Source organism: Phaethon aethereus, assembly GCF_964289735.1.
Source record: "Phaethon aethereus genome assembly, chromosome: 5".
NCBI lineage: Eukaryota > Metazoa > Chordata > Aves > Phaethontiformes > Phaethontidae > Phaethon > Phaethon aethereus.
Window position 1 is genome coordinate 65,035,990 of NC_138579.1, and position 24,421 is coordinate 65,060,410.

A 24,421-nucleotide genomic window follows, 5' to 3' on the forward strand; every position below is an offset into this window, starting at 1 on the left:
GAATACTTAATAAGACCCACAATACCCCTTTTTTGATGGGGTAACTGTAATTCCATCGACACACAGAAGTTGTACTGGTTCTATGCACAGAAGTCAGGGTGACGGGAAGAAATCCAAATGATCGAGTGCAAGTTTTCTGACTGCTTGTTTGCTGTGTCGAAGTGCAGAGATCTTTTAAGTATCTTTTTTTCCCCAAGATACATTTATTATTTAGAATCCATAAACATTACATAACCAGGTGATCACTCAGATGGAAATATTTACTTATTTTTAAAAAAGGTAAGCACCCATTTACAAATTCCTGGATAGAACATTAGATACTGCTACCAATTTATTTAGGAACTAGCTCTTGTCCCACAGGCATTCATGCAACAAGTCAAATTGAGAGAGAGATATTTATATATCATGAATTCTTAGGTTAGCTTGAACTTACTGCAGACTAAATCATTCATCTGACTTAAGTGTGTGAAATCCACCCCCATAAAAATGTTTCTGTCTCAATCAGCTACCAAATTTAGACTGTTAATGTCATGATTTTGAATTTAATCTAAGAGAAATACTATAAATAACCTGTAATTTTTATAAATTTTGGTTTTCATGGTTTTTTTTTAAAAGATGTCTTTTTTGTATAGTTAGTGACACCCACTTATCTACATCTACTTTACCTTTTGATGCTCTACACTACATCCTAATTAAAAAGAAACACAAAGGTAGGAAAGAAATGTTTTCTAACAGCCTTCATTTTATTTTCTCAGCTTGAGAAAAGCTATCTGTCCAGTTAGCCTTTCGGAAAACAACATTTAATTATAAAAATTATATAATCAGATATTTTGTTTTAGATTTTAATAGCAGCTCTTAACTTGGCCGACCTTCCTCTTGGGTTTGTTTGAATATCCTTGGCCTGAGGTGTGAGAACTTTCTTCTGTATAAAAATCCACTTTGAGTTGGATTTTTCACAGGGAAATTCTTGTGTATCTTCTGTGGAGCAATTCTTCAGGGCCTGTCTTATCTTCTGCCTTGACCCAAGATTGTACTTTTCTGCCATGTCTATTCCATGAAGAAAACGTTTAATAATACGATCTTCTAGTGAATGGAAGGAGAGGGCTACAAGGCGACCTCCTGGTTTTAGAAACTTCTCAGCTGTCTTCAGCCCTATAAAGAGTTCATGGAGCTCATCATTTACAAATATTCGCAGGCCTTGAAAAGTTTTGGTAGCAACATGTGTAGGTCTCTGAAGCAAGTCTTTTCGTGCATACAGTGCTGATGCTGGAAAAGCACCTGTCATAAATTTTAAAACGTAGATGTTAATTTATTATTTTTACATTGCTATCCTGACATTAACCCACTCATGCATGATGCCTTTAAAGAAAAGCATACTTACACCTGAACCTTGGATGGTGAGCTTCCTTCTTTATTATATATCTTTATTTTCTGCTTTGCATTCATATTTCTGAAACTAAACCCTATGAAACTGATCTGGCTTGTGGTTGCATGTTTTTTTTTTTCCTACAATCTGTCATAGAAATTCCTTCCTCAAATGCTTCACAAAATTAAAATGCAGAGTGACGGCTGAAACTAAAACAGGGAAAAAACGAAGATGCGCTAGGTAAGTCCTACATCTTACAGTGTAGTCAATGTCAGTTCAGTATTTGTAGTGGTTTGTTTTATGTTTTTAAGGGAAAAAATAATTTAATATATGATGGACACACAATTTTAACTGCTGCTTCTAGAAAATTATGCATTTCTTCACAGGCAGAGATGATGACTATGTCCACCTGGTGATAATATCTTTCAATGAATTGCTTAAAGCTTAAAAGAGGCATCCTTGTTTGGGGATAAAAACAGTTGACCACAGCCCTGTGTTTCTTCAAATGTTCACAAAAATACCTCGAGAAATTTAGAAAATGCAGCTGACTTGCTTTTTCACATGCCTATAGAGCAGAATGTGTCAAGGTATGAGCCTGTTGGATGAAAAATCGCCAAATTAAATAATTTTGACTAGATGCACAAAACTCCCTCTTCCTTTTTCCAAAATTCTTATGAGTTATACAAGTCTCTGTAGAGACCGAGATTTTGATAGAAACTTTAATATATCATTATGTTATTTTAGGCTTGATTCTTCATTATCTGAGTATAGAGCAAAAACGTCCAGGAGCCAGATTTGATGGATCAAAGGGACTAAACCGCAAGAGTCTTACAAGTTCTGTGAAACCTGAGTAAAGTTATAATCTATTACGTAACTGAGCGCAGGAGTCTGGTGAAGACAGATTGAATGAATAATGCCAGCGTATAACTGGAAAGAATTATTTTTCCAAACAACAGGGCACATTAGAGATAAGGCAAACAGATAGCACGTATGTATTAAAATGCCTTAATTCCATGCCAGTGCAAACTACATTAGAAAGCAATGGATTTGAAGTAAATGCAGCTCATAATCAAGTAATTGATATTCTATGTAGTGGAGTAAATGATAGGAACAAGGTAGCTCTGAAACAAGTTGACTAAATTCACATTTACACGGGTGATGGAAGAAAATTTAATGGAGATATCATAATCCAGTACGTTGCCACAAAATAATTTATTAGTGGAATTCCTGACAGTTTTAAAGGTAAGATTTTACTTAGGTCAGAAAGCATAAGTGTTCGGCATCACAAACACACAAGTGATCATCAGTGTCCAGCAAAGGGAGAGGCCAATAATGGGATTTAAAAATTCAATTATTATTAACAAAGTTATCACCATGCATGTGATGTATCTAAGATGCGTTTCTGCATACTCAATTTTTCCAACTAGATTCCCTACCTCTTCTGACTCTCTGCTAACAGTGCCTGAGTTAAATGAAGTAACCCACCGTACCTGTGGCACTTTCTTGTTCCTATTGTCTGAATCCTTCCAGCGAGAAAGTGGCAACAGGATCAACTTCTCCCAACACACACCACTGCACAGGATTTGTGGCTTTAAACTCTGTTTTGCAAAACAGAGTAAACAGATTTAACCTGTAGGAACTAGGCTCCTCCACCACTTACAAACTCTAGAAAAAGTTAAACTAGCTAGCTAATACAATTTCTGTCTTTCAGAACACCACGTTCTATACTTTCAGTGAATCACAAAAAGAATATATACCCTCATTGTAGGGGTGCTAAAGCGTCTTTTGATGAAAGAGCTGAACTAAAAGGAGCACTCAAAATCACAGAAGATGTCCCAAGAAACCAACTGACACCATGCTCGTACTACCTGGCACATTATCTGTTTCCATATTTCTTTACTTACCTAAGAACACTCTTTGAAAATGGAATCCTTAAAACAGCCATTGACTGCCATTTGTGTGTGAAGAAAACTGACTCCTAATGCATAACATAAAGGAATGCTATGCTGAGCATAATTTTTTGAAGTGGTCAACTAACAGCCACAAAAATGAGTAGCATGCTCAGAACTCCTGTATAGTTATTAAATGAAATGGCAGGGTTTCAAATCAGCATGTAATATATCCAAAAATACCAGAGGACATATGTGTTTCATAGCATGCACTAAATGATTAGTTTCTTAGCTTTGTATTCTCCGTAAGACCTGCCTTAGGTTTCAGTCATAATAGCATTTTTCTTCAATAGAATTTGAAGTTAACACATCAGATACCCAGGTATCTTTTGAATTCAATTACAGAAGCCATGGTCTCTTGAGTAAGAAAAGACTGTTTTTGTAAAAGATCTCAGACAACAAATTTATCCCTTTTTCTAAGTCTACATTTAAAACCATTGAAAACATACCTTACTCTTCCCTTCCCCCTTCCAAAACCATGCCCACTGCTGCCGTGTTCACATTACTGAAAATAGTTGTAACTGGAACGAAAAACCACAGTTCCCTTACAAAATGTAGCTACTAACAAGCTAGTGAGTGAGGAAACAGGGTGCATTTTTCTAATTCTACCTGTATTGGTTTATTACAGGCTTTCTGCAGTACCACCTTTCTCCTGCCACTTGCTGAAAAATTTACGGATGTGACTTGAAGAGCATCCTTTTTTTACTTTCAATTTTTGGCTGTTACCACCCAGAGCTGGTGTTCATCTCACAAAGCCGATCCGGAATTTTTAACTATCACCGTTTAGAAGCCTAAGTATTGCAGCCATAAGTACTCTAGCAGCCTAAGTATTTTCTAAAAATACTGCTGGTTTTCTGGGGATGATCCATTTCTGATATTCTAAGAGTATTCCAGCTTCCAAAAGTATCACAGATAAAAATGAAGCCAACCCACAAGAGTACAGCATGTAATTTAGGTACAAAAATGAATGTGTTTCCTGATTGGGACCTAACCATAAAAACAGAAGCCTACAATGAGATCCTTTGTTTAAATTCCCACAGCGAATCTCACTGGAATTTTAGTAAAATATTGGAAGTTTTGTCTCCATATCACCAAAGTATCTTCTACTTAGCTGAACAACAAGGATGATATAAAGATCTACTTCAAAACTGGTTTTGTAAAAATCTAAATAGACATGATATGCTGATATCTGGCCAGATTTTTAGTAGTCTGATCATGAACTCTGCTATTTTGCAATTGCAATACTGAATAGATACACAAAAGAAATGAGATACTCAGGCTACCAGCATGACTAGGACACTAACAGGTCTTAGGGAGGTTCTTCCATTTGTCCTGCCATGGTTGTTCAGTGCAGTGTCTTCCTACAATAATCTTGTATGATGATTAACCGTGACATTAATTTACTACTGTGAATTAATTTATCACACACTGAAGAAAGCCAAATTAAAACCCAGATATATTCTGTGAGTATAATACAATCTCACATGCCTCAGTTGAACATGTACAAACAGCATTGCAGGTCATCTGTAACAGTCCAGAATGCTAATATTCAGGAAATTGGTAAAGAAATACAGCTACTTTGCAGCTTTATGCAACCAAATCACTCCAAACCAAAATCAAAATGAAACCATTTCCAAGTTCAGGGACTTATTGGTCTGTCTTCAAAGACTGGGATTAAATAATAAATGTGATCTGTGGTAATGACTTCTGCTGCATTGGTCTTCATATTTCTAGTAAAAGCAGTAGATTTTGATCTATGTTCCAGGGGTGAAAAATCTTCCTATCCCACTCTTAGTCCTCTGATATAGTTAAATAAAAAACTATCTGTGCTTTTTGCTAAGGCACAAATTCTCTCACTCAGCCCCCTCCAATTACCATGACAGTAAAAGAAAATCCTTCCTGGTGAGAGGCTGTACAATGTACAAAAATATAAAAAAAATCTATATGGGAAGCTTGCAAAATGAATTTCATTCATAAAAACACCACGCTTCTGGCTAGATGACTAGCTTGAAATCCCAGTGAGAGAAATTATCATTTTTAGTTTTGGGATGCCCTGATGCTAGTTACACTTTTAAAAATCTAATAGATTCACATGTTGAAATGTATTGAAATTTTAAAGCTTGTGAATGAAATTAGCAACGTGCTGTGCCTGTCAATATGAACTGTTAAAGTCCCCAGAGTGGATGAGAGTGGGAGAGTTTAAAAATTAATTCAGATGGTGCACCTGTTTGCAGGAATCCGTCTGTTGAATTAGCATTGCATTTAATAAGTTTCTGTGACGCAACTAATGTCCTTTTGTCTAGGCTCCCTCAGTACAGTGTTAATTCTCACTCATCTGAAATTCAGGCAATATTACAGATTCCAAACTGATAATTAAAGTCTATAAATGTGAACCAGTCTGAATGAGACTGGCTTCACCCATTAAAGTTTTTTTAAACTTTTCAAATTTCTTTAGTATCTTATCATAATTCCTTTCAAGTTAATTTCAAATGATTACATGATCTCAAAATGACCTGTTAATAGATTACATATCTAAATAATACTGAGAAAAATAAAATTTTCAACAAAAGCCACTGAGAATAAATAAAAATGGATGATCAATTGTATGAAAAAAGCATATTAAAATTACATTCTAGAAATTTCACTGTTTTTAACCAGTTTTCCTGCACACCGAGTTAAACCTGTATTTTCCAAACAACTCGATGAGCTACAGCAAAAGCCGTCAGGAATTGTTTCGTAATCGCCTTCCACACATCTATTCACCGACCTTCAGCCGAGAACGACTGTTCTTTAGTATTTACAGAGTGTTCATCATTACAGATAGCTGTGTGAAAATTATGAACAGTGAATGGCGTTCGACCGTGCTGCAGGAAGAGATGATGTTGACATGACTGAACAGAAAACTCCTCCTTTTTCCCCATGTATACTGCAGACTTCGTAGCTCACAAAGATCTCCTCATTTAAATGGTTCAGAAGCCTTTTGGACGACATTTAGAAAAACAAAAAAAGCCAAAGTTTCTTTAGATTTTTTTTTGTAGGACCTTATTCATTTGCACAGTATGTAGAGAGATGACTTTCAGGCTCTATGCCAAGAAACAGAAAGAATTATTTTCTTGAACTGGGACAAAGGAGAGCAAGGGATACCTGAGTTAGCCCCAAGCTGTTGTAGGAAATCTTGACATACAGATCTGTTCAGGTATTTTTTCAAGCCATATGTTACAATGATAACTCTTGCCAATACAAACTTCAGAAATGTCCGATTGTTCTGTGACTGTTGTGGAGCTGGTTTTGTGTTTGTTTTTTAATTACATCCTTCACTCTTATCTCCCAAAGAATTAGCAACAACAAGACAGGCTTTTATCAATGCATTCTATCAACAGAAATGAAATTTTCCAATTTCAGGGTAGTCCAAATCTATATTCACTGGGATTCTGGTTATCAGCTGGACGTTAATACAAAACTCTGAAGTTCTAGAAAATCTGAAGCCATGTTAATCTAGAACACGTGAAAGAAACATTTTATTTTTTAAAGGACTTGACATTTAACTAATAGGTCATAGATTTTATTCTGGTAAAGTCCTGAATTAGTCAGGGGGGTTTTTGTGCTGTGCCACCGAGAGGATCCTGTAGCTGTGGTCTCTGGCGCTTTAGCTCTGGCTTACCTTGCATAAGAATATATATTGACAATAGATGATAAATCAAACAAACTACATTATAGATACCAGAAATTTTCTTAAAGTATAATCAGTTCAAAAAATAGTAGGATCCACCATTGTACTGCTTTACTGGAGGAATGAAATTAAAACTGGAAGAAGTTCTACCCAAACAGGGATCAGTGTAACAATCCTAACATTTTTTTAGCTACTTGTATACTTAAAAAAAAGCAGATAAGTGCTGGTTTCATTGTGTTTGGCATATGTACTGTCTGATGCATACCTGATTCATGTATCGAGCTGCTCTTCAAATGTAGCAGAGAGTTTAAAGTGAGAACAAAAAATCTTTCTCCTTGTCACAGGAAGTGACCATTAAGTGATGAATCACATGAAACACATTAAAGGATCTTTAATCACTGTCTTTTATGCACTAGTATTTTTATTTTCTTAGTTCAAGCTAGTGCACAGAATTATTTCAGAAGTTACGAGGTTGCTTGTTAACAGCCTATAACACATTACCTCTTTAGCATAGCAATATGGTTGCTTCAATCTCAAGAACAGTACACTTTTAATCAGCAGTTTTTCAAAAAGCATGAGATACATGTGACAAAGCGCTAAATTATTAGTTTGTGATGTTGATGACAATGACTATATTAAAAATGTAACCCTTCAAGTTTTATTAAAGACTCATTTTTTTTAAGATTGATTGTTCCTCACAATCAGTGTATTTACAGCAGAGGCTTATCACAGCAAGCAGTGTCTTCGGGTCCTTTAATCATATCAGCTAAACTTTGGGCCTCAGTTGACTATACATTTTGTGCAAGTATCCTGACTTATGCAAATCCAAACCTTTGAATTTCTTTGTTAGTCATTAAAAGTAAGTCCCTTAAACTTCCAGTTTAAATAATACAAATTTTTATGAATACTTTTTTTTTTTTAAGTCTTCAGGATACCAATACAGCATTTAACGCTATTCTTTAGCAAATCTTAAATTTGGATAGCCATTTTAAAGGTCTATATTGAAAGGAGTCAGCATTTTAGACTTACTTGTGACAAGACAGAGTAATTTTCATTTCTTGGTTTAAAAATGAAAATATCCCAACATTACCTATAATAATGTTAACGAACAGGATTTGTGCCTTATATTTTTTCTTGAAAATTTTCACTTGAGAACACAAACATGAAGGTTCTTGATGTGAGCACAGTTCCTGCCTAACTACATTTTGTTCAAGTTGTTTACAGTGAAGAGCAAGTAAGATGAAATGTTTCAATAGCCGCTTCAGGCTGATCTACTTGGCATTCACAGAGTGAAGCAAGCTATGTATTGCTTTACTTTTTGCTTCCTGGTTCTTTAAGCAGACAGAAATGATCTGATTTCATTCATAATTAGAAACTGCCTTGGTACTACCCCTCAAAATATTAAAAATGTAGAAATTTAAAACCAAGAGAGGTACATGACGTATCTAGTATTTGAAGGCTTATCAATAGCTGGAATAAAGAATTCCCTAGGCTGCTGTCATTCTGTGTTTCCACTTGGTTGGCAAAATGACATATCACTTCATGTAAAATCTATTATTAAACTAATTGTCAAACTATAATATAAAAAGTGGGAGCTTCAAAAAAAAAAAGCGCTGACATCAGAGCAGAATAGGCAGGATTAGATCCTGCACGATTTCAAGTACAAATAGATCCCTCTGGGACTTTGGGGATTAATATTTTTTCTCCTCAGCCACTGTGAAGAATTAATGAGGGTACCTGCAACAATGCTTGCAAGCTGCTGAGTTCTGGTGATGGGGTATATGCTGCGTGCCTGAACGATGGCTGAAGCGATTTTCTTGGCATGCCTCTCCTCTCCGTATGTTCTCAGGATGGACGCAAGCGCCTGTTGATCTAAAGCATTCACAACATCAGCAGCAGTGGGCATGTCAGGGTACCTACGCACAAGAAGAGCCAATTAGTTCACTGACGTCAGTTTTCATTGACAAGAGGTGAAGCTTCACAGCATTGAGACATAAAGTCAAACACACACACTGCATACAAGTGCCTTTGAGGTTTTCAAATAAGAGACAGCAACCCTATGAAAACAGATATAGCTGGCACCTTTTAAATCCTTTTTTTTTGCTACTTTAAATGGAGCTTGTTCCTTAACATCAATTAGAACAGCTGAAACTTCCAAGTATTACCATAAACTATGCTTAATGAGTTGACAGAAATAAATATCTCAGTCTCACATTAAAATGGAAATGTTGTGTGACTTTTTATTTAGCCAGCTTTAGAATATAAACTTGCCCCTTATGGGTTAATTTTAGTCATCTTGCATTATGTAATTTTCTAGTCCGACCTGATCTCAAGGATCTTTTCTTCCACATCATCTGCTATGAAAACAATTGCTCATGAAAATAATTTCACTTTACTTTTCATTAAAAGGCATAAGAATTTATATCCAAATACTGCTTTGAGAGAATAAAAATGACCTAATATTACAAATTACAGGAATTATTACAACATAAACAGTATAAGCCATGCATTTATTTCTTTTAAATCTCTGTCACTTCGCTATTGAAATAGCTCAAGCCATTTTATGAACATCATATATGGGTTTACTAATCTGAGAAAACATACAACCTACTTAATAAATTCTCTTCTACAAAGACATGAATGTGCCGAATATTTTTCAGGCGTTTATTACTCTCCTGCAGTATCTTACAAAAGGTGACAAAACTTAGAAATCAGAGGCAAGTAGTATCATAGCAACAACCGTTGCGTAAGGCTTTTGTTATGCTACAGGTATCCTTTGTTCTTATGCCCTTGTTCCATGTATGTATCCACATGATGCAAATACAAGCCTTTAGTTCAGATTCTTGAAATCTGAGGGCTGAATCCCAGGAGGATCATGTGAGCTTTTTACACAAAACTGGAAAAAGCGAGAATCATGAAATTTGTTGTGTTAAGACTCAACATTAATGTGTTAAGATAATACCTTAGAAACTGAGGTTTCCCATCGGCTCTATGTGAGCAATGAAAGATCAAATGACATTTCGTAACACTACAGGTTCATCAGAACGCAAACCAAAAATTTTCATTCTCCCAGTCATGCATTATGCAATTACTGCCATCATCTATACAACAGAGATCTTTGGTTGTACATGGAAAAAGCACAATGCTACAGAAATATATCAGGTTGTTTGAAGATGAAAAGTGCTACGTAAGTAGAAATCATCATTGCACCATTGATTTTCATGGTCTTGAATGTACTAAACACCAATTCTAATAATTTAAATAATTATATTTTACTTAATAATTGTTAATTTGATAATTAAGTAAGCCTGATGTGCTTCCTATGCAATGTGAAAGGAAGCTTATAATATTGCTAAGGAAAGTTTACAATACATCCACAGGCATGTAAGACAACATTATACTAGTGTGTTAAGAGCAATGTAGCTATCTGATTTCACTTGACAGATATATCATGGATGGGATTTTATTTATTTATTTTACATTACGTTCCTTTTAGTGAGAAGTAACTGGGTCAGATGGTCATTGCAGAGAAGAGGGAGGTTGCTCCTTTCCTGAGGGAGCAACCGAACATGCTCAAGTGAAGGTTCCAAAAATAGTAAGTGTGGCAGGAAAGGAAGGGGACTGCAGTAAGGGGTTGTGAGCCTGTAGATCAAGTACAATCTGAGAAACTGCAGAAATAACAGGGAGAAGACAGGCTTCTGAAAAAGAGATGTCCCTGTAACTGTATACCATACAGTCAAAAAATATAACATAATAATTGTATAATTAACAAAAACGTTACTGGTTTAATTACTCATCACTGGAAGTTTCCTCCTATTTCAAAGAGGGAAAAGATAATAACAAGGGTTCTAAGTATTAGCATCAAAAAAAAGCTTTGTAGCGAGAGACAGATAGTATACTCGTGCAAAATTAGATGTGGTCTGATGATGAGAATTCTTCAATTTAAGAGGCAATTAAAGGTATGGGTGTTGCTGAGCACACAGCTTTTGAGTTTCAAGAAGAAATATTTTATGAACAGGTACCTGTCACTATCCATCCTCATGTCCAAAGGTCCATCCTTCTGCAGGGAAAAACCTCTTTCAGGTGTATCAAATTGCATAGAAGAACAGCCAGCATCCAGGAGAACTCCATCTAGAGTCCCCGGCTCAACTCCAGAGGAGATTAACAAAGCCTCTGACTGGCTAAACTGTCCTAGAAGAGCTCGAATCTGCTTCCTGTAAGGAAATCACAAATAAATAGCCTCAATTTTAGTTGTAACAGCACAGTGTTTTCCTCCTGTATAGCAGGAATTAGACAGTAGTGCTCACTTCTCCCAGAAGCACTAGGCTATGCCCAAAGCAATAGTTTAAGTACTTTTCACACAGAATCACAGAATCACTAGGTTGGAAAGGACCTTCAAGATCATCAAGTCCAACTATTAATCCAGCACCACCATGTTCCCTAAACCATGTCCTGAAGCGCCACATCCACACGTTTTTTGAACACTTCCAGAGATGGCGACTCAACCACCTCCCTGGGCAGCCTGTTCCAATGCCTGACCACCCTCTCAGTGAAGAAATTTTTCCTAATATCCAGTCTAAACCTCCCCTGGCGCAATTTGAGGCCATTTCCTCTCATCCTATCACTAGTTACTTGGGAGAAGAGACCGACACCCTCGTCACCACAACCCCCTTTCAGGTAGTTGTAGAGAGCGATAAGGTCTCCCCTCAGCCTCCTCTTCTCCAGACTAAACAACCCCAGTTCCCTCAGCCGCTCCTCATAAGACTTGTGCTCCAGACCCCTCACCAGCTTCATTGCCCTTCTCTGGACACGCTCCAGCACCTCAACATCCTTCTTGTAGTGAGGAGCCCAAAACTGAACACAGGATTCAAGGTGCGGCCTCACCAGGGCCGAGTACAGGGGCACGATCACTTCCCCCCTTCTGCTGGCCACACTATTCCTGATACAGGCCAGGACGCTGTTGGCCTTCTTGGCCACCTGGGCACACTGCCAGCTCATGTTCAGCCGGCTGTCAACCAGCACCCCCAGGTCCCTTTCCGCCAGGCAGCTCTCCAGCCACTCCTCCCCAAGCCTGTAGCGTTGCATGGGGTTGTTGTGGCCCAAGTGCAGGACCCGGCACTTGCCCTTATTAAACCTCATACAGCTGGCCTCTGCCCATCGATCCAGCCTGTCCAGATCCCTCTGCAGAGCCCTCCTACCCTCCAGCAGATCAACACTCCTGCCCAACTTGGTGTCATCTGCAAACTTACTGAGGGAGCACTCGATTCCCTCATCCAGATCATCAATAAAGATATTGAACAAGACCGGCCCCAGAACCCAGCCCTGGGAAACACCGCTTGTGACTGGCCACCAGCCGGATTTAACATCATTCACCACAACTCTCTGGGCTCGGCCATCCAGCCAGTTCCTCACCCAGCGAAGAGTAAACCTGTCTAAGCCTCGAGCCGCCAGTTTCTCCAGGAGAATGCTGTGGGAGACGCTGTCAAAGGCTTTACTAAAGTCCAGGTAGACAACGTCCGCAGTCTTTCCCTCATCCACTAGGCGGGTCACCTGGTCATAGAAGGAGATCAGGTTGGTCAAGCAGGACCTGCCTTTCATGAACCCATGCTGGCTAGGCCTGATCGCTTGGTTGTCCTGCAGATGCCCTGTGAGCACTCTCAAGACCATCCGCTCCATAATCTTCCCCGGTACAGAGGTCATGCTGACAGGCCTGTAGTTCCCAGGATCCTCCTTCCGGCCTTTCTTTTAGACGGGCGTCACATCGGCAAGCCTCCAGTCTTCTGGGACCTCCCCTGTTAACCAGGACTGCTGATAAATGATGGAGAGTGGCTTGGCAAGCTCCTCTGCCAGCTCTCTCAGTACTCTCTGGTGGATCCCATCAGGCCCCATAGACTTGTGGTGTCCAGGTGGTTTAGCATGTCCTTGACTGCTTCCTCCTGGATTATGAGGAGTACATTGTGCTCTCCATCCCCATCTTCCAGCTCAGGGGGCCGAATACCCTGTGGATACCTGGACTGGCTATTAAAGACTGAGGCAAAGAAGGCATATATATATATCAGCATTGAAAACTAGTCCAACCCACCCATCAGCAGCTACTAAGCTTCTTTAACTCTTTACTCCCTTCCTGCTTGATCTCAAGGAAATGGAAACCTGACTAAAATTTCAGTTTTTCACCACGAAGGAACCTAAAGGGACACCTTCCACATTCAACGGGGCTGCCCTGAGCACCAGGGCAAGCATGGCGCTGAGCAGGGTCCTTTGTCAAGCGAGGCCAAAATGCCCAAAGGAACAAACAGTTCTTGGACCTAGAGGAGAAGCATACAAGATGGAACATGACTACACAGCCTCGTGGTTAATATTGACCTGCCAGGAAAAGAAACTGGGTTACTGCCACGGAACAAACAGTGTGGTTTTGTTTTAGATTTTTAGGGGTATTTGTTGTTTCAAAAATAATTGCCAAAACTAGGTGCACTGGAACATAAACAGATAAAATACTTCATTGTAGTTTCGATGCAGGCACCTAGTCACTGGGGAGAGCAAAGTTTTACAGGCATATTTGTGCTTAGCATTCTTCTTTTTTAGATTTAAAGTGGATCTTGCTTAATATTCCCGTACTGGGAAGGCAAAGCGTCACTGCAAAGGAGAAGATGACACATCTCTGAGGTGTTCTTTCTTGAGTGTCTAAAAGTGGACTTTTGATTCTTATTTACAAATAAGGTGACCTACAATTAAATGATTTATTTTATCTATCAAAATCTCAATGTATTTCACAAAGATTAACTAACATGTTGCTGCATTCTTAAGCAGTACATGCAAAACGCAATATATTTCTGCCCCTAACAAGAAGCCACTGCCTCCACGTCTGACTTTCGATTACGGTTTGGGTAACTGCTCCTCAGCACGATGAATTAGCAGCCAAATTATTACTAGGTTAACTCACATAATTTTGTCTAAGTTACATGGGCAGCAGTGAATGGAGAGAGCAACTCCTTTAACTGTTTCAGCTACAAAAGGACAGCTGTCCACATAACTTTTGACACTTCAGCATTACAGTAATTTTGAAAAAAACCCAAACAACTTAACAAACAACTTATTCAAATTATCAGCTTAAGTCTAATCCCTCTTTCAGGTCAGTTTAACATCAAGACAACTGGCACTATGACATAATTTAGCCAACTCCAGTGGCTACAGCTTTAAAATAGCGTATGAACAGGGAATCGGGACCTTTTCTGCATCTATCCAACTGGAGTGAGAAAATGCTACCGGGGGGGAAGGAGGGAGGAAGAAAGAGAAGAAATCTCTGTTAAAAGGAAGAAGTTATGAATGCAACCATATGGAAGAACATTTAGCTACACAATGGTATCCTCATTAGAGTAGAATGAATCAACCTATTTAACATAGCACAAAAACCGGGAAATACCTTGAATGAAGAGATTTCATGAGGGATGTCATGATCACACATAGGCATTTTTGAATCGATTACTGTCCAGCACATGATTAAATAGAACTATTCAGCTTAATGAGAACTGACAGTTCCTGAAAAGCACAACAATCCACTTAACATATTTAAACGAATTTAAGCTATATAGTTATAGCTTTGAGATTGTATTTCCCCTCCATATAATGAGAGGAATTTTCTTGAAAATCTGGACCACTTCGTCCAACTGGGCAGTGTTTCTAACCTTGCAACTTGTGCAAACAAATGAACTTTAAAATTCTGTATGTGGGAGATGAAAATAAATGAGAGCTGGAACAAATTATAAATTGACACTGCCTAGTTCCCCCAGCAGACAGTTATCCATGACGGCGGCCATGAACGAGTGCTGTATTGTGCTACCAACCAATCTGAAAAAGGACTCTGAACTACATTTATAACTTGCTAGAAACTTGATCATGTTTCTTTAAACAAGTCATAAGCATGCAGATGGCTGTTTGGGACAGTGGCCTGCCAACCCTCTGTGATTAGGAAAAGATAATTAAAAAATAAGTATATTTTAAGTAAGTTGAAATTTGCTCTTTGGTAGAGAGATGTTTCAGCTGGAAAATGTTTTGGAGTTTGCCAATAAAAAAAGATTGAAAAAGAGTTAGATTGACATTTTTATGTCAGCCTTTCAACTGTGTGAAATTATAGCCTCTGTATATAACCTGTTTGGAATACAATGCATTTTGTATATCAAGAGTGGATATAGGTGTCTTGGTGAATATAAATCTTTACTAAACCCAGATGAATTTCATGAGATTATAATGACTATATTAAAATGTTCAGGCCAGTTTTCTGAATTCCTGTTTCTTTGTGGGATAGAAGAAACAATTTTAAGCACCTTGGGTATTTCATACATTTCAATTAATCAAACCAAGTACACAGCAATAAATAAGATTTATTGCCTTATGAAAGGAAATACAAATAACAACTCTTTTTTTGATAGGATGGTAACAATTATGATAGGGATGACAAGGACTAATCTATTTGATTATAAGCCTGACACATTTATTTAAATAAAAATATTTTACTAGGCATTCAGAAGCATTTATTAAAACAAAATAAAACTTTTCCCTTGGCCTACTATTCTTTACATATATGTTCAAATAATAACTGCTTGTTACACACATTATTTTCTCTAAAAATGCCTAATTTAGGCTCAATTCCTTTTGCCTTCAGATTTCTGTTTACATCATCTGTAAATTCTGTTTCCAGAAAAACCTCAAATAAATAATAGAAGCTGCATACCCTATGCTAAAAATGTTTATTCCCTACAGTCACAGGCCTTCTGCTCTCCCCAGGTATGTAGAAATTCTTTTTGCTTTCTTTTTCAGTGTTCCAGTGTTTTCTTTGGGCATTAGAGGATTTATGTTCCACGACCACACTTCCCAAGTGTGCAAATCTGTCTGTTACACTTTCTGTCTTAATATATTTTAGAAACAGCGCTTAGTGGAAAAAGCAGGAAAGGTAAACCAGGGACCATCCCTAAATACCAAATAAATCAGCCATGCTTATGGTTCAAAAAACCCCAAGAAGACAACGAATATCAAAACATTACCGACCAAGACCGAACAGGAGTTTTGGAGGAGGTCTCGGGGGTACCATCAAAAGCTGTTAAGACTCCAAAGAGGGACATAGCATTTTAAGTGATCTTTGAAGGTTACAACATAACTAAACCCAATTGTCTTGCTTAAGAGAAACCATCTAAACTTAGTACTTGAACAGCACTTTACATATTCAGAATATTTTAGAGACGTAAAACAGCTATAAAGAGCTTTTAGCCCCTCTCTTACAAATGGTGAAGTAAGATTCGCAGGGCTTAATACTGAATGAATGACTTGAAGATACCTATACAGAAAGCTAAAACAATTTCAGAGATTACGGTCTGAGGATGTGAAAAAGCAAACAATACCTGTCATATGTTTAGCTCTCATTGGGCTTCTGTGTGTGTGTGCGCGGTAATAGCATGGTAATTTTTCATAAGTTCTCAATTGTTGCAGTCAAGCAACCTCTAACTTCTCAAAACACACGTGCTCACTCCCTCTTCATTAGTTTTGACATTTTCCAAGAAAAAAACATTCAAGAATTTAAAAGAACACTGGGAACACGAACAATCCAGGCAATTTTAAATATAATAAGTTATTTCAGCTACTACATATGCTGTTGGGGCCTTAATAGATTTTATTGTGCAACAACCTCAAGAGCTTACAGCATTCTTGTACTGTTTGCTACAGTTGGAAAATAAGACACAACCTTGAGTTCAGGACCCTTTGTTCAGGTCGTAACACAGTATTTTGTTGTATTATACTATGACACATAGCATAGTAATTCTGATGGCATTGGATCCCCACTTCTCAATTATATGAAAAAGCAGAATGAGAAAGAGTTCAAAGTCTCCTAATGCCTTTCAGGCTATTCTGCTTTCAGTTAACCTCTGGCATTCTACAACGCTTTAGAAAAATAATTCTTTTTTATTTTACTCAGCTGAGAGGGATGCACACAGGAAAAAGTAAAGCATGAATATAGCTTCTACAAAATAAACTGAGAAGATCTCTTCCCTTATCTAGTTTCTCTCTATTGTCACAGAGGTTACTGTGACATCAATCATTGAAGTAATTTCACAGAAAATTACGATTATGCTTTCACGGTGCTTCAGTATTTTTTTATGTGTATATAACAACACTTGATCTTTCACCTTTGGTCCCCCTTACAAATTCTATGTATGAACACACAGAAAGTCGGGAAGTGATGATCCCTTGTCAACAGTGAAAACTACCTTCTACTCACCAGAATAAATGGTTTCTTTGAGACAACTAGAAAAAAAAAAGTTTTTCAGCTAAATCTTGCCAGTGTACATCAAACAAGGAGACCAATCCGGTGCTTGCTTCGATTCAGTAACTCCACTGAGACTACCAACAGGGGTGCCAATTAGCACCAGCTGTAATGAGGATACTGGTACAGACCTGGTTTGATATCATTGACTCACTTCACCTAGGTCACACAGCAGCTGTTAGATAGCTGCGACTTCACTCGCGGCTGCACTGGACCAGGCACACCTAGAAGCAAACCACCAAGTACTCCAGTCATAAAGTCCTGGAACTCTCAGCATCCTACCTAAGAGCGTTATGCTGCCTCGGTGCCACACCCCCCTCAAAAAAGGTATCTAAATATGCTGTAAAAAATTTTAAAAGACCTTTGACAAAGGGGAAGTTGGGAAGGTTTTCATGTTTGCAAACAAAAAAAAGTTGTAACATCTATCAACTTATAAACAAACCTTGTCATTACATTCTTAGTTTTGTAAGAAATTAATTGCAGCTCTGGAGAAAGCCCATATATCTATTTGAGAACTAACAGTTCAGTCTAGGCTGGTTATATATAACACATCTCCCACAGCATTCTCCTGGAGAAACTGGCAGCTCGTGGCTTAGACAGGTTTACTCTTCGCTGGGTGAGGAACTGGCTGGATGGCCGAGCCCAGAGAGTTGTGGTGAATGATGTTAAATCCGGCTGGTGGCCAGTCACAAGCGGTGTTTCCCAGGGCTTGGTTCTGGGGCCGGTCTTGTTCAATATCTTTATAGATGAGCTGGATGAGGGGATCAAGTGCTCCCTCAGTAAGTTTGCAGATGACACCATGTTGGGTGGGAGCAGTTGATCTGCTGGAGGGTAGGAGGGCTCTGCAGAGGGATCTGGACAGGCTGGATCGATGGGCAGAGGCCAGCTGTATGAGGTTTAATAAAGGCAAGTGCCGGGTCCTGCACTTTGGCCACAACAACCCCATGCAACGCTACAGGCTTGGGGAGGAGTGGCTGGAGAGCTGCCCGGCAGAAAGGGACCTGGGGGTGCTGGTTGACAGCCGGCTGAACATGAGCTGGCAGTGTGCCCAGGTGGCCAAGAAGGCCAACAGCGTCCTGGCCTGTATCAGGAATAGTGTGGCCAGCAGGAGGAGGGAAGTGATCGTGCCCCTGTACTCAGCCCTGGTGAGGCCGCACCTCAAATACTGCATTCAGTTTTGGGCCCCTCACTATAAGAAGAACGTTGAGGTGCTCAAGTGGTTCCAAAGCAGGGCAAGGAAGCTTGTGAGGGGTCTGGAGCACAAGTCTCACGAGGAATAGCTGAGGGAACTGGGGTTGTTCAGTCTGGCGAAGAGGAGGCTGAGGGGAGCCCTCATCACTCTCTACAACTACCTGAAAGGGGGTTGTGGTGACGAGGGTGTCGGTCTCTTCTCCCAAGTAACTAGTGATAGGACGAGAGGAAATGGCCTCAAGTTGCACCAGGGGAGGTTTAGACTGGATATTAGGAAAAATTTCTTCACTGAGAGGGTGGTCAGGCATTGGAACAGGCTGCCCAGGGAGGTGGTGGAGTCGCCATCTCTGGGAGTGTTTAAAAAACATGTGGACATGGCACTTTGGGACATGGCTTTTTGGGCATGGTGGTGTTGGGTTGATGGTTGAACTTGATGTTAAACGTCCTTTCCAACCTTAATGATTCTGTGATTCTGTGATATCCTGTAGCTTCCAGCAAAATTTCCTCTCCTTAGTCCACTACAGATTCCATAAAACGATGCTGTCGTTTGCTCCTTGTGTCTCATTGACTCCAAGCACCCAAAACTGTTTCTAACAGCCTCTCAAGCACACCTGTAAGAAATTTCAGGGTGCCTCAAAACAGATTGCTCATTATTTTAATGTTCATTTTTACTTTTATATGAAGTATGCATTCCACTATTCCGTCCACTAGTGCAAACACAATTTTCGTGAAAACTACTGTTCTAAATTGAAGGAACTATCAACACTGTTCCAATTAAGGGAAAAGATGTAATTATTTAATCAAAACCACAGATATCAAAGATCATTTCCATAGACTACATCAGAAACCTTCCCATATTAGACATCTTTCATAGCAGGTATGTTCAACCCCATCAAAAACAAATATGAAAATTTAAGTTCCTCATGAGCAATGTTCCTCTCTGATTAAGGAGGTCATTTCTTTCTGGGCAGGTAGAAGACTGAAAGAATAAGACCAGTGATTACTGAAGCAAATTTCAAAATTATATGCCTCACCAAAATTTGAGAAAATGCATTTTTAAGTTCCCTAAATAACACAAAGTTTTGCTCAGTAATAAGAGCAAATTGTTTATTTTATGCAATTTACAGCTAGCCGGAGTTAAAACCTCTGTTATAAAATACATAATGTTGTTATGCATGCCACCTTTATTACATAATATATGTAAAATATGCGATATGATGTCATCCTAATTTCCACAGCAAATGAAACCACACTGTCCCATCAGATCCAGTATGTATATATTACATGCATCAATAAAACTGCCTGTTATTTCAGATCTCCTAATAACTACTATCACTTTAACAATTACTGAAAAAAGTTTTGATGGTCTTGTAGCATTTCCGCTGACAGTTTGCACAATCACTTTTTTGGACTGAATGTTCATCTCATTATTCAAGTTCTACTTCTAAGATATTTTGCACTGTAAGAAAAGGTAGTAAAGCAATTTTCCTTAAGAGTTGATAAATCTTATGCATTATTTCCTTATTCTTTCTCTACTAGCATCTTAAAAGATATCTTTATAAAAATCTCCTCTCCATTTCCGACCAACCCACATCGAAGTTCATACTTTCATTACAGACACAACGGTGCTTCACTGAACTCGAAAGAAATGTTGCTACATCTAACTGGCCTTGGAATGAAGAAAAAGTTCTGTTTAATTCAGTCATCAAAACTCTGTAGAATACAGAAAGAAATTCTGGATATACATCAGCAAGCTGAAAAGTAAAAATTGACATCAGAAACTTAACAGCTCTGTAGAAATATCTTTCAGCCTATGAATATAAGAATACCAAAATCCATAGCAACAATCATTGCAGATACGTTTTATCAACATGCACAGAATGAGCAGATCACATCATCTTTTTCCCCCAGTGTTTACGCCCAATCTCAGAGGAATCTGAAATTATATTCAGGGTTTCAGACTGGGAACAAGGCACAAAAACGGATTCATCATTCAATTAGATTTACGGATCAATTACTGACCAGTTGTGATCAGCTATGTATAAAGACCAAAATACCATATATGAAACATTACTGTTTCAAAAGGCAACTTGTCTCTCCTGCATGTTAAATGAACAGAAAAAGTGTACTTTTTCTACTAACTGCTTGCCCTCCCTGCAACACTTTGGTCTGTGCTGCCTAAATATGTTTCTACTTTACCTGAATCAGTACTTAACTATTCTCTGCATAACATGGATATTAATAAGAAGGAATAATTTAATTTTTTCCAATAAGAAGGAATTTTTTACACGTAACAGAATCTCAGATCAAGTGTATTATTTTTCTCACAAAGAAAGTTAAATCATTACAGTGTTCAGTTTTTTCTCCTCTAAACTCATCATTTCAGAAACACATAATAATCTGTTCATAATTTCCAAAAGTATTCATTCATTAGCTGAATAAAAGATTTTGTTTATTGACACATTTATCTGCATATAAAACATGAACTTGAAGTTAACAGAAAGTACATCGATGATTTAAAAAGCAACACACAATGAACTGATAAAAGGCTACTCCTACCTACAACCCACACATTCAATTGTTTTAAAATGACTCCTATTACAATTTGATTTGCATTTTGTCAGACTGTTATGAAATCACAGACATACAGCATGTAAAGGGCATCTCTTTTTCCTCACTGCAGAACTGAATAATAAATTAAACTACTGTTAGATTTTCTTTAGCTAACAAAGCAAATTTCCACAATACTTTTCCACATCATAAATTCTGGCACGCTGAAGTGCTCTATTCATGGAGAGAGCCTGCTCAAGATTGTGCATAATTGTTGCTTTGACAGACCTGCTGCTACTGATACTTGGAATATATTTGCATAGCCTTTGCCTTGTTAACAAAATACGAGTCTAGACCTTGAGACTCAGTGGCAATACTATGACATAATAAATGGAAAAACAATCTGAGCCACAGCAGCATTTTTTTCTTTTCTTAATTATTCAGCAGCTGACAGTACTGGAGTGGCCTAATAAGACCCTACAGGATTATTATTTCCTTTAACAAACTATTTCTTTGTTTGACATGGTAGTTAAGCCTTAGAACAGTAAGGGTGAATAAACCTAGCATCAAGAATTTATTATAAATGAAACAAGGAACTTTTTCTTCCCTTCTGTCATACTTGTCGAAGGTATCTCATATAAGAGCATAGCTACATTCCTAACTGACTCCCACTTTACACGTTAAACTGTCTGCCCATCCTTGGACAGTGTCACATCTCCCAGCTATGTGCTCCTGATTGTGGGCAGGAAAAAGATGAGAAGCAGAACACAAGAGGAATGCAAATAAGGGCAGAAGTGAAGCAGGGGCATCATTCAGCTGGAAGTGACAGAAGCCACAGAGCTTTGCTCTTCTATATCTTTGCTGGTACCAGGTCTTACCCTTTTTGAGACAAGGGAACAAGAACTGTGCATAAAATTAAGACTGCAATCATATCATGGGTTTAAATGATAGGCTAACGTTCACTATTCTGTTCTTCTATCCCTTTCCTATCAGTTTTTAGCATGCTTTTCTAACCACCAGTGAACACGAAGCATTTAAGTTTTCATAGAACTACACATTAAAAGCCCAGTATTTCATTACTGACCGGTCAGCTCATAGCCTATCACTACATAAGTAAACCTAACAAGTTTTTTGCCACACGTCACTTTACACTTAACTCTATGTCTTTTCACCTGCCTGCCTCATAAGGTTTTGCAGTTCTTCAAGATAAGTCTTCATTTTTGCCGTATTAGGTAAGGTAGCCTAATCAATAATCACCAGCAATTATGCCACCAATTGACTGTCTTATTTAGATAATTTCTGAATAAATAGTACCACATATCCTTGTGGTACTTCACTGGTGAGCTCATTGCTTTGAAATGACATGAGTGTGACCCTTATAGCTAGGCAGAAAAACCTACACCAGAAGACTTCTTTGCTTCTACTACCCACTCTTTACACAAAATGATTACTTTACCTTGTGAAACCATACTTATTACTTCTGAAATTACGAACTCTGAAAAATTGTTCCAAATTACAAAGCACTTAAGATTAAAATTAAATCTATATTTGCTTCTCATAGCATTGCAACCCATTCTGGGAAAGAAAATCTGATACTTAAGCCTATTAAAGATTATAAGGTTTATATGCATATTTAAAAGGGAGTATTTTACTAGTTTGTCAAATCAAAACCTTAAGAAAATCAGGGTTTTCAAATACTACATCTGAAAAGTTAGTTACATCCCCTAAGATAACAGATTTTTAGTTACACTGGTAAACATTAAATTCAGAAAAACTACTGAAGTTCTACAAAAGAATGGAATATTAACAACGCTAAAATGCTGTCTTAAAACACAATTTCGCAGTAATTCACTGTCCCAGTGACCTTGATCTTTTTTCTAATGTAAAAATTTAGATTTCAGAACTCAACCATAAAAATAAAACTAGTTTATTCAGGAACCATTAACATCTTGTTGCTATGTAGAATCTTACAGGCAAGTCTATCTTAAGTTATAATTCTGTTATCTCATTTACGAAATGTCTTGTAATAAAATCTGGCAAATTTAGCTGCATTTCACTAATGACAATCTTTTCTCACAATCAGCGTTTCATGTATTGACACTTTTACTTCATACAAGTCCGGAGATGCTGCATTCAAACACACTTCCCTCCTATACAATGAGCATCCAGAAATTGCACAATTTATCTTTTAACTAAATATAGGAAATAATAATTAATGTTTTTGGTGAAATACTCTAATTTCAACCACTTATATCTTTTTATGTAGAGAGAGTACATGCACAGTCTAGTTACCTGCCACTGCAGATGACAACATGAAGTCTGAAGTTGTAAGTATTTGGAGAAATAAGAGAATATTTAATTGAATTATATTAGGTCCTGAAAGTACACACGCATTTTTAAATTAACGCTCTGTTTCCCTCTACTGGGAAAATATATCCAATTGAGATTCATTAAAAGAAAAAAAAAAATGCCCTACTTGTGAAACAAGACAACATCCGGAGGTAAAAAAAAAAAGTGAGTCACCTCCGCCAAGTGTAAAGGGTAACTAAACAGTTACATAATCAACACAACCTGATTTTTGCAAGCAGCCAAAATGAACGGCTTGAGTTAAAAAGGTACCACATAGAACAAATAATGTGGAAGTATACAAATGTTACCACCAGGCCATCAGAACAGAAGCTGTTGTATAAATCCATCGAAACTATCATGAAACAGAGTCTTTAAAAACCCGTAAGAAAAAAGTGTTTGTAGTCAAGTTTCTATTAACCTGGAAGAGTCAATGTCAATCTAGTTAAATTTGTTCCAACTACCCCAGTAAAGGATTGCAAAGCTCGTAAAGAAATGACTGAAATGTGATGAGTTGAACAGCATCACATGTGAGATCATGTATTGAAGTGCCAGAAAAAAACCCTTGCATGATTTGGAAGCTCATCATCTGGGCATAACCATGAGGAAAAGGAACATGACGTTTTATTTGACCATAAAATGAACAGTAAACAGTAGTGTGAACACAGCCATAAAAAGGGAAACAAAATAGGATGTTCAAGTCAGAAGATTTTTCATTAGGAATAGAAAAGTATTAGCAGTAAGACTTCATCCGGAGTGCTGTATGCCATTACTGGAGCCTTACCTAAAAGAGAGCAACCCAAAGTGGAACTTGCACAGAGAAGTTCTAGTTGGATGACTAGAAGAAATGAGAGCTATTATTATGAGATGAAAGTATAAAAAAAAAATCCAGACTTGTTTTGCATACAAAGAAGAAGGCCAAGAATAGATGTTAATATTCTGCACTGAGTATTTTAAATGCCAGGGAGAGAAAAGAGCTAAGAGATATTAATCAACTATTAGTTAATTTTATTCAACTAAAATTAAATTAGGTAACT

The 24,421-nt window shown here is 37.8% G+C and overlaps 1 protein-coding gene across 1 annotated transcript in view; it reads right to left on the reverse strand.

The window, feature by feature from the left end:
• Nucleotides 1–835: 835 nt before the first annotated feature.
• The window catches only part of METTL15 (methyltransferase 15, mitochondrial 12S rRNA N4-cytidine), a gene marked incomplete at both ends in the record, with an annotated part of 96,572 nt that continues 72,986 nt past the window's right edge, over nucleotides 836–24,421 (reverse strand). The window contains 3 exons of the mRNA XM_082000193.1: nucleotides 836–1,278; nucleotides 8,723–8,901; nucleotides 11,008–11,199. Of these exons, the coding sequence (XP_081856319.1) occupies nucleotides 836–1,278; nucleotides 8,723–8,901; nucleotides 11,008–11,199 (814 nt within the window). The remainder of the gene's footprint in view (nucleotides 1,279–8,722; nucleotides 8,902–11,007; nucleotides 11,200–24,421) is intronic.